At 37.1% G+C, this 11,752-nt stretch overlaps 1 protein-coding gene across 1 annotated transcript; it reads right to left on the reverse strand.

Moving 5' to 3' along the window:
• Positions 1-1,884: 1,884 nt before the first annotated feature.
• LOC104627823 (decorin-like) lies at positions 1,885-11,281 on the reverse strand (the record flags this gene model as incomplete). Its single annotated transcript, XM_010296203.1, has 3 exons — positions 1,885-2,332; positions 5,210-6,111; positions 11,137-11,281. Coding segments are annotated over 3 exons (1,495 nt in total), but the record flags the coding sequence as incomplete, so codon positions are not given.
• Between the last annotated feature and the right edge of the window lie 471 nt (positions 11,282-11,752).

Below are 11,752 nucleotides of genomic sequence, written 5' to 3' on the forward strand. Positions count from 1 at the left end.
GGAAATGGGGATGGCGCGGCCACTGGGAGCCCACTGAGCGTGCCCCTGCGGTGGCCCAGAAGGTAGAGGCCTCAGGGCTGTCCGGCCTGTTCCGTGGTCTCCTACAAAACTCGCAGTTCCCAGGTTTTTGCTGCCTTGGCGTGTAACGGCCCACAGATCCAAAGATACAAATCCCACTGCAAGCAAAAGACAGAGCAAGAGCTAACAAGCTAGTCCCGTGCTGTCAGACACATAGGTGAGCTGAAATGGCACAGGGTGATGTTTAAACTACTCTATTGAGAGAATACACCAATATAAAATTGAATGAAAAATTATGTATCATGAAAATATTTTTCTTGCTCAGAAAATAACTACTTCCAAGACTGCTAATACAGACCAACATAGCAAAAATAACACAGTCAAACCATGAGGAAGGCTTGTGCTGTTCCACAAATACCTAAAATAGCTACTAAAAATTTGGGTGGCTGATAATCACACAGAATCACAGATCATTAAGGTTGGAAAAGACCTTTAAGATCATCAAGCCCAATGTTAAAAAGTTAACATGTAAAGAAAAATGAACTTAGGTCTTTTTATTCTAGTTGTATAGCTTAATGTGTTGGGTGCCTAAGAAACCCAAGTATCAATTGCATTTTCATAGGTGACATAACCAGATACCTGCACTCTGACACCTGACAGAATGGCCTCTTTGAATGTGAGTGATTACTCAGTTACTGCATGCCAACAGAAGATAAAGAATAATAGAAGCTGTTTGCTTTGAAAAGTAATTTGCTGGTGTTATTACTCCAGTTATCAGCCAAGATTTATGAACTGCCAGGAAACCCCTTAGATTACTCTTTGTATGTCAGTGGGTTTAATGGTTTCAGTGATCCAATTTTGTTTAGTTTTCAACCACTTTGGGAACTGCTTGATAAAATTTCTACATACATCAGTTGATGCATATACCATTAAGTCCTTTTTTTTTTTTTTGCATGCAAAAGTCTGGAAGGTTCCTGCCAGTGACGGGGCGCACTTGCAGCGTGTACTCTCACAGGAAGTACACCTAACCCAAATGTATACACACAGCATCTTGCCAAAATAAACTCTTCCAAAAACTTCATCTTGCTGGATCTGATCCTAATATTTGCCAGAGGTAGAGATTTATTTCCTTAGAATCTCCTTTCTTCTGTTTACAACAATAGAATCAAGTCAAATTGACCCCAAGTGTTTTTATTCCTCTCTATTAATTAACTTTGGAACCAGTATTAAATCTCATTAACTAGGACACTGATTCTTCTGTTTGTTGCATTTGCTGTGATGAAGATGAGCCTTCTGTGTCTTGCCTGGAGCTCAGCAAATTTAATCTAATGTCATTTAAAATAGTCTAAAAAAAATGAGAGGCAAATATTTCAGGAAAACTGAAATTAATTTCTCAAAAGCAAGATTCTCTGAACAATCCTGAGAAGCTGCCCACATCAATTTAAGTCGCCATCATGAACTGCAGACCTGTGAGTTTAAATGTGTTGAATGCCAGACTCCTAGTAATAGTATCTTGTGGTAATTGCAGGATTTTATTTATGGATTTTTTTTATGCAACTATAAGAATGTTCTACTATAAAAAGGTCCATACAGACTTACAGACTGCTTTTCTAAGAGATAGTAATTGTATTCTTACTTCCTTCGAACTATGTAGCACTAATGGCACAGAGAAACTATTTTTTAAATGATTTTCAGTTTACAATGGCATCCTTTCTATAGCCCTTCTGTTACTAGCTATTAACTCTTATAGTACAAATTAAAGAGGAAAAGTTAATGGCAGACCAGCAAGCTGGTTGTCAGTAGAAATGCTGCTGGTAGAGAGCAGCTCTGGACAACTTCAAGGTTCATCATAGATTAACCATAGGGTTAATCTAATTCATAATCATAGTAATCATCATCTGTGTTTACTCCAGCGCTGGAGGCCTCACTGGGTTTCATTTTCTTTCTGTCCTCTTTGCTTCTTTCCATGGAAGACAGATTATCTTCACACTGCTGCAGAATCTTTTTGGAAGACATCCAACTTTCTCCTCGGCTTTCCGCTGGCGCCGCGCACTGCCCTCCCCTGACATCCGTTCCTTTAGCCACCAGCGCTCTTCTGGTTCTGAGAAGGTCACAGGTGCAGTTCCAAGGGTTTCCATCTAAATACAGATGACGGAGACGAGGTAAATACTCTAAGACTTTGCGATCCAAGGCAGTTATCTTGTTGTTCCGCAAATTTAGAACCTGAAGCTGTTTCAAGTCCTTCAGCTCTTGTTCCCCAACATCCTCTATGTCATTTCCCTTTAGATCCAATCTAGCAAGGGTGTCTGGAAGTCTGAATAAAAATAAAACAACACAAAGGTGTTATGTTCATCATATTGATTCTGTTTATGTAAGTGGTATTTGGTGGTGGGTATTTGCCCAGGCACAGCAAAAAACTAACTTCTGCAAAAAACATGTAGTCCTGAAATATTCTTTTTTTTTTTAATCTATAGGAATACTGCCTATGCACACTTGAAATATTTCCCAAATTATTGCAGTTCTGACCTGTACTGACTGTGTTTCTGCAACTGAACTAAACAGCAATTTTAGTCCTACTGTACTATGAAGAAAGTTTTATGTTCAATTGAACGTCAAGTTTAAAAATGCATTAGGTACTCTTTAATGCCATAAGTATGCCAATGACTAAATTAGAGCAGCATGAAAGACCAAAAGTTTAGAGAAGCATAGCAACACTGTTCCTTCAAGTACTTCCAAATACGATGTTAAAAAAGACTTTTTAGTTCATAAAGACCTAGAATTTTTCTTCTGTTTTGTTCTCCTGCTACCATCAGATTCAGAAGTTAATCATCACAGAAGTAGTCCATCTGATGATTTGCTCTTTAATAAATCAGCAACGGGTAAAATAGAAATGCATTTTGATGGTCTTTATAAATAGTACATTAGAGAATTAGAATTGGTTACCTTTAAAAGAAAAGAAAAGCCAATAATCTTTGGATATGATACTAGACTGGTCAGTATCATTCTCATTTTCATACATTTTACAAATTTGTGTGATATGACTGTTTTATTTCAAAAGTCTTGCTCTCTTCTGATCTTCTAATTTCCTCCTGCTCTAGTTAGTGACAAGTGCTTAACGGAAAAGCCAGTTAATTGGCATGTAATATTTTTAGTAAAACTAATTTGAAAGTACCTTAAAAATCATTTTGCTATAGTAGTATGTAAGGTGATGAGATTAAGAGTCATGGTTAGATTTTTTAAGGAAATTTATTCACAGTAACTCTCAGGGAAATTATAAATAATACTGCCAAGAAATATTTAGACTAGAAGAGCAGTATACCACAACCAGTAAAGGTTGATGTGATAGTTTATCTCAATGTAATGATACGAGATACCTGTGACAATTACTAAGAGGGTACATTGTGGTTCTCACTGCCTGTTTTTTACGAAGCTGAGTTTGACCTCAGGCTGAAAGGTGGTTGCCATATTTGTTTAAATCTCACAACCTCAGTGGGACTATTTCAAGAGTAGGGCAGTTCTGTATTGTGCCATATTTCCTGGGAGAGATGAGAATTTTACATGTTGATGTGGTGAGTCACTCCACAAAATTTGATCTTACCAAATGCTCGTGACTCAATAATCTGTTTTGAAACCTAACCACAGGCGAGGATTATAGTTGCCCAATATGACACTGTAATGTCAGAAGGGTACTTTGGGCTAAAACCCTAGTACCACTGATGTCAAAGGCAGTAGGATATCACCTGAGATGTTTATCCAGACCAATTACAGTCTAAAGCCTGACCAGCAAGTCCTTAAACCTGTGAAAAGTCTTAATGTACTAACATTAGACTTAGGCTTTACGGCTATGGTGTTTGACTTCAGGCTGCGCTGATCTTGAGAAAATAATGACAGTGGAGTTCTGATGACCTGGAGTACCTGGTGATCTGCAGACAGTTAAGTCAAGTATATAACTTTACATCTTGTCATTTTTCTGCCTCTTTTATGTTTACAGCCTCCCCTTGAAATCTGTATTCATTGTTGAGTTGAAAATAAAAGTCCCCAATATCTCCTTAAAAGCTGTACTGTTTAAAGGCTAATAGAGAACTCCTTCCTGTTAATTCTCTTGACTACAAAGGTTGTAAAATAAGATGGATTGGACAATACTGAAGTAACTAGAAAGCATTAAACATTCCTGTCAAGCTAGAATGAAATCAAATATTTATACACCACTAAATCACTTTCTGATTATAAAGCTGCTGCCAAATAGATTCAAATGCTAAAGGAGTTGATGCTAAACGAATTGAAATTTTACTGCATTATTTATTTGGGCTAGTTAAACCTGTCCACAAGACATAAAAATAAAATTTAATAGTGCCATTGTGTTAAAGAAGTTGATGTTAATGGAATTACATCGCTATTTTTATGCCATCTTATTGCACAGCTTTTTGAAATAATGGAGTTGCCACTTTATATCACACTAGCCTCCATTTGACTTAACATACTGTCTCTGCTAGCAGCCAGGACCAACACTCAGATGAATGCAAGAGAACCTGTAAGCAGGGCATTAATGAACACAGTGTGCCCAAGGGATGTTTCTTCTGTGCTCCTTGGACTGGAATTTTGCTTATAGCCTGAAGCCGGAGAGCTTATATGCATTCCAAATACTTTGTAATGTGTGAATTTAATGAAGTTGGGAATGCTAATATCCACCGAAAAAGCACATTCTTTTTGACCAGAGTCAGCTCCTGAAATCTTAATATTTTCACAATAATAAACTCTGTCAGTTGGTAGAAACATCAGCTTTAAAATTGCTGTCTTTCATTTTTATTGAATGCTCTATTAATTTTGTGTTATGGGAGAACATAAAAATAAGCAGCAGTATAACTTCTCTGTAATCATTCTGTTATATTCTCCTAGCAGGTTCTTCTTATTCATGTGCTAATTAAACAAAGTAGTTTCACTGGCAGGGAGAGATGTGAAATGAGTAAATTCACTGGGGGCCACAGATCTAATGAAAACAGATCTACTTCTATGCTGAGACTGCTAACAAGAATGCTAATTAGTGCCAGTTATGGCAGTGGGTTTATGGTATGGATAGACTTCTACCATGACTGGGTCTGAACACCAGTTTTTTCCCAGTTTGGCCAGCATGCTCATAATGTAAGGAAGAAGAGATGACACCTGGGAACCAGCTCTCCTTAGATTCACTTGCCTCAGTGGAATAGAAATTAGGAGATTCTGTTCCAGTGCCAGATTTGAAAGCTGTGCACACTGCTGAAGAGCCCCTGCCTCAAACACGCTAACAGCGTTGTTGTCAAGAAACAAGTGCTTGAGGTCTTGCAGTCCTTGGAAGTCCTTCGCTGTCACCCTTTGAATCAGATTATTGCTGCAGTCGAGTTTCTGCAGTCTGCTGGGCAGCCTAAGTGGCATAGCGTGGAGCTGGTTCTTAGAGAGCTCCAGTGTTGTTAAGTTAGGAAGAAGCTGGGCACCATCTATTGATGTTAGGTGATTTTCTGACAGGAAGAACTCAGACAGGTTTTCTAGGTGTTTCATATCTCGAAGTCTTATTGTTTTGAGTTGGTTTTTCTCTAGTTTTAGTGACAGCAGGGATTTAGGTAGGTCAAGAGGCACTTTTGTCAGAAAGTTGCCACTTAAACTGAGAAATTGTAGATTTTTGAAAGATGCAAAGAAGTTGGTTGGGAACGAGTTCATTTTGTTATCAGCCATGCTCAGATGCTTCAGCCTAGGAAGCTTAAGTGTTGCAGACACAGATTCCATGTTGTTGCCATCCAGAATCAGACTCTGTAAATTGCAAAGAGAAGAAAATGCACTCGGAGGCAGAGTCGCAATCAAGTTGTTCCGAATATCAAGCACCCTTAGTTTCATCAAACCTTCAAAATCAGACACATGCAGAGTGCTGATGGAGTTATCAGCAAGTTTTAAAATTTCAAGGCCAGATGGGAGGAAGGTGGGTATTTTCTTTAGCTGATTTTTGTAGAGTTCCAGGGACTTCAAGGTCCTCAGAGCTTTGAAAGTGTTGTTTTCTATTGATTCTGTGCCACTGCATGACAGGACCAGCTCTTCAAGGGCTGACATTCGCCTGAAGTCAGTAATCTTAAAGAGAAAAAATAATTAGTGTGATAGTACATCGTCTATTTATTGATCTCCCCACTGGTTACTTCTGAATGCCTTAGCAATTGCTACTGTATATCCTTAAAGAATGAGAAACTAAGAGAAATGGAGCAGTAATGATAGAGGTGTTACTATAAATACCTGCAGTTTGCCAGTATTTACTTACATTTCTAGTTTTCTGTTGTTCCAGTCCATATGGTGTCTGGTTTCTAGCAAACACATGTTTGAAGAAGGAGTATTCCTTTTATTTCTGCCTGGTGAATAGCCTATGTAAAATGGAGAGCTAATGTCACCAGTGGCAGAAATCTTTGCAGAGGATAGATGGTTTTTACATGTTCACTCAACAGAGTTTGCTGGTGCAGGTTTGAGTTCATTGTACAGTCATTTCTATGTGTCAGCAGCATTGTCACTGAAGCATCTATTCCCCAGAGGAAATGCACATGGATATCATTGCTTCTCCCTAGTATAAAGTTTTGGCAAGACACGAAAATCTGATGATTATATTTCTTCTCCACCCTCCCCCCTTTTCTTTCAAGTAAAAACCCCACATTATTAAGATGACCAAACCAAAAGTGTCAGATCAGTTTGGTCTGAAAATCACCTCTGTGGAACAGGTTGCTTTTACAGGAACTGAGTTTTTGTTAGTTGGTAATAAACAGATGCTTTGCAGTGGTAAATGGGACCTAGATGTTGACTGTGACTATAATATATAGAGGCATACTAATTGTTCCATTATTTTTCTGCTCTGTTGGAACCTGCTTGTTTACAAAGCTTGCCATCTTGTGTCTCAAGTTAAGATGCAAACTTAAGTGAATCTGGCAGTTTCCTTCAAGCTGAGATAGGAGGAAGCATGTAATGATGTTGAACCTGGGAGTTCTCTGAGTACACCAGTTACTTAAACAGTAGTTCTCTGAAATTATCAGAGATGCTGCCTATTGACCCAAGTGCTTGATTTGTAAAAATTAATTTATATGGCAATCACAGAAAGCTCAGAGGAAGATGAGCAGGTGTTCTGCATGGGAGAGGTGGGAAGGAGTGTCCTCATCTAATTTTCCTTCCCATGTCCCATAAACAAGTCCCTACGGGTCTCAGGATTATCACATCAGTAAGAGATGTAAACTAACACTACAGTCTTCATGCTATTTCCCCCAGGTCTTAGTAGCTACTAGCACATTTTCCTCTCACTGGGAGAAGCTATAAAGCATGTTCTATAGCGCAACCCCTCATCCTAGTCAGGAATCTACACAGAAGGCAGTACAAGGTACTGGGTAGCAATTTTGTTCTATGATCCTGATTGAATACATTTGGCTATCATACTTACATATCTGAAATCTGCTTCTAAAGGTGACTGTTCAAAGATTCCTTCCAGCTTCATTTATCCAACTCTTGTATGTTTTTGAGTTGTTTCTCTTTACCTTAGCTACAAACCCTGCATTTTAACTTCGGTTAAGATTAGAGCTCACACACCTGGGAAAAAGGAGTCAGATTTCATTTTGCTTTGGTATCCTTAGTTGTCACTAGCTTCTGATGACATTTGTTGTGTTGTGTAAAGTCAGTTCTAGGCATTGCAAGATTTGATGCAGTTAGTGAGAAAGTATAGATATGGAGCCTCTACCGATGCAGGTTTCTCCGACAAATTACATTTCAGTTCAATGAGGGAATGTACCTCCATGAAGAAACATATTCTCAACAGTAAATAACAAAAAGTGGTTAATTTTCTATTTTTTCTATAAATACAGTTCAGAGAGAGAGAGAGAGAGCGTGCACTATATAGCAATTATAGAATTGCATGCTCAGTTTCAGTCATGACTGGGAAACTAATCTTGCAAAACTTTATCATGAGAAGTCCCATAGGAATGAACTGCATTGCTCAAGAGCAGAAAAGCATAGTCATGTCTAATTGATAAAACAGTCTTAAGGAAATTGAAACAAATGTAAACCTTCATAAATTCAACATGTTTTCTCCTATCATAGAATCGTAGAATCTTTGGGTTGGAAGGGACCTTTAAGGGTCATCTAGTCTAATCCCCCTGCAATGAGCAGGGACATCTTCAACTAGATCAGGTTGTTCAACTCCTATAAGCTCAAAAGCAATATTTCCTGCTTTTCCTCAGTTGATTGCTGTCTCTGAGAGGCCTGATTTTCATCTTATTAAGTGACAGAGAGCCACATGAAGGTCAAGGTACAGACATTCATTCTGTAATGATGTTAGGCTTCTTAATGTGGATTATTATAATTTCTATTTTCCACGTATTTGGTATGCTTTGTCAGGCTTTGTGACCATGCTGTTTGAGACTTAAACATTTATCCATGCTGTTACAGACCACCCAGTCTTTCTAATATGAATCAAGACATATTTGAAAGCCTTTCAACTCTCTTTTTGCTACAAAGTCATATTTTATTCTCTAACTGGATGGTCTGTAAAGTGATACTAATATAGTTTTACGTTTTAAAAAGTAGAACTCCTGAAAATGGATCTAAGATACTGTTATTTTAATAGAAACATTTTAATAATCTTGTTATTTGTAATTACTTTTTTTTTCTTTTAGAATTTTTGTGAACTGGGATTTGTTATAAGCAGTTTCTTTAACCAGTCCTGTATTGTGGGGGCCAGATAAACAATTTTCTTATACCAGATAAACATCCAAGTATCAATATCATTAGAAATAAACTAAATCTTAAGTGAGAGTAAACAGGTTATAGTTGATCTTCAAATCAAGGAGGACACAGAAATTATTGAAAAAAGATGCTAAAAATCATCTAGTTTTGTTATTATGAAGTCTGTTTATAACAAACCCCAGTTTGTAAACATACCAAAAGCAAAAAACCCAGTGTTTTCAATGATGATCAACCCTGTCAGAACAAATACAAAGTTGATCTGGGTAAAAAAGATCTACATTTTTCTTGTTTTTCTTCAAACATACTGTATTTAGGATACAAACATATCTTTTTTTCATTTTAATTTCTTTACAATTTTAGTAATAACCAATGCAAAGTACTGTCCAAAAGTAATTGGTGCTCAGCTTGAAACAGTATTAGTTTATTATTCTGAGGATGCTAATTGCCAAACCATAGTATATGTGAATGCTTACATATAAAATTCTCTTGGAGGTCAGCTGTGGAAAGTCTAGGCTTCTAAGCTTCCATTCAACTTCTTTTTGAAAAGACATTTTCTCTAAGATCAGGTAAATGAAGGAACTTAAAAAACAAAAACCAAACCAACCAAAGAAACCCCCCTCAAATAACAAAAAAAACCCCCTACAGAGTTCTTTTAGCACTTCCAGACATGTACTTTACAAGCAGAAATCAAAACCTGTTTCTACAAGCAGTATGATATATGCCTGTGGAATTGCCCAGCTGTGTTAAATTAAGCATATATATTTATGATGTCAAGACCTCAGAATTTTAATTTGTTGCATGGAAAGAAAAGTGAAAAATATATTTACAGACGCAGTCTAATCTTAAGGAAAGAATCTACATAACTACAGGCAGATAGCATGACAGGACTTCTTTTCAGTGTGAAGTCAGAAGTAGAAGGCAGGCATACTGATTGGTCAGTTGAATTAATGTATAAAGTAAAAAACTCTCCTTAGATGGTTTCATGCAGCATTTGTTCTGAACAGTCATAAAACATTTATTCCACTACTCTATTTATATCCAATATCTACATGCTTTGTAACAAACACCTGTGTTTTGTTTTAGTCAGAACCTAAGGACACTTTACTAGTAACTGAGGAGTAGCTGCCAGGTATGGGTGACAAGCCTAAGAAAGTAAAAATGACTCATCTTCCTTATCTTGGAAAAAAAAAAAAACTTTTTTCCACACAGAAAATGTATTTCCTAATAATTAATGTGACAGACTAGAGCAAGTTGATATAGCTAATTCACACCAATGAACTTTGACTCTTGTAGATATGGCTGCTAAAACAAGAAAACCAGAGATATGATTAGTGGCTAAAAGAGAAGTAAACTCTTTCTTAGAGTTAAATTGCAAAATTACTGAATGTTTTTCAGTGTGCAACAGGTATCCTAGATGCTGATCTGAGCTGCCTTTTAGCCCATTTCATTCGATCCTGAGAGCAAAATCAAAGATGAATTTCAGAACAGTTAAGTTACATTCTTTGTAAGAGGACAAGCTTACTTAAGAGAAAATGTATCTCTCTCGATTTGAACATTTCTTATTATTTGTAGTAAATTGATACACAGCAAGCATATATAATAGAGGTGTTTTATTTCCCTTGTGTCTATCTATAGAAGTTAAATTTATTAAATAAATATATTTCAGGGTAGGAAAGAGAGAAGCAGTGCTCCGGACTGCACTGCAAAATGAGCATAAACCGATCATGCCTTTAATAATGTGATCCAGAGATGCCTCAAGAAACTCAGAATAAACTTTTTTAGTAACAGAAATAGTTGGCAGCTTCAATTAGAAGCTGCTATTGTTTACATGGGTTATTAGATAGGCTGAACATTGCTTTTAGAAACAACTCACACTCTGCCTTGGACTAACGATGCATGAGCAAGTCCTAATTACTTACTCTCTCTGCCATTTCTAACAGCAGTTGTACTTGGCACTTGCAACTCAGGAATGGGAAAAGAACTTCAAATTCATTCATTAGGGAAACAATTCTAGCTACATAAAACCAAGCAAAAGCTTTTAACAAGTTAAAAAATAACTCTGGAAGTCCACGGTTATCTGACTACATAAAAAACAAGTCAACATTTGGCTCCTACTTGTAAATTACTACTTTTTGAATTGCATATTAATTATTATTCTGGCAGCATGAACTGGTGCTCGGAGACCTCAGGATAGTGAAAACACTATAGGAATGTTTTTACATATCCTTAAAATGTAAGTAAAAATAAAACCAGATCTGGCAGCATTTTATCAGTTTTTAGAATGTGGAATAAGATTCTCCCTTCACTTGAAAGCCACCACCATCTGGTAAACACAGCTTTCAGTTACAGCACACTACAGAAAGTATTTTTACTGGATTTATTTCCTACCTGAAGTTGTTTAATTTTGCTGTGACTGATGTAGAGTCTCCTGGTGGTGGAAGGGATCTCCTGGGGGATCTCTGTAGCTCTGTAGCATTGCACTGACTGGGCAGGGTCACAGCTGCATCTTCTAGGGCAAGTGGTACTTAGACCACTGTGAAAAGAAAAGATGACGACTAAAAGGTAAGATAAATACATCTTCCAAAACAAGAGCTCTGAAATTGTCTCGGCAACATACAGCATGAATTAAGCACCACAGTCCTTTTATACCAGGAAATCTGATAAAAGGATGTTATGCCTGTGTATTTTATCCCAGTGAAAAAACAGTAAAAACAATACCGTAATTTGCCTGGGTTAAAATGTTGGCAGGCATTACAAAGAGTGAGAAACTTAAACAGTGATAAGGTGCCTTTACATTTGTAGGTATGTGAAATTAGTGTTATTTATTACCTGACATCTAATCTGCAAACATCCATATTATCTCCAGTTTCCTAGTTTTGTTAAATGTGACACCACAGAATTAGTGGAGGAAAGATAAAGAGCTGTTTTACAGTGGGGCTGTAAAACCTTTGTATCTTTGTATCTTCTGTGACCCAGTATTAGAAACAGTAAAAACGCAACTACA

The sequence above is a fragment of the Phaethon lepturus genome, unplaced genomic scaffold (genome assembly GCF_000687285.1).
Source record: "Phaethon lepturus isolate BGI_N335 unplaced genomic scaffold, ASM68728v1 scaffold7011, whole genome shotgun sequence".
Taxonomy (NCBI): domain Eukaryota; kingdom Metazoa; phylum Chordata; class Aves; order Phaethontiformes; family Phaethontidae; genus Phaethon; species Phaethon lepturus.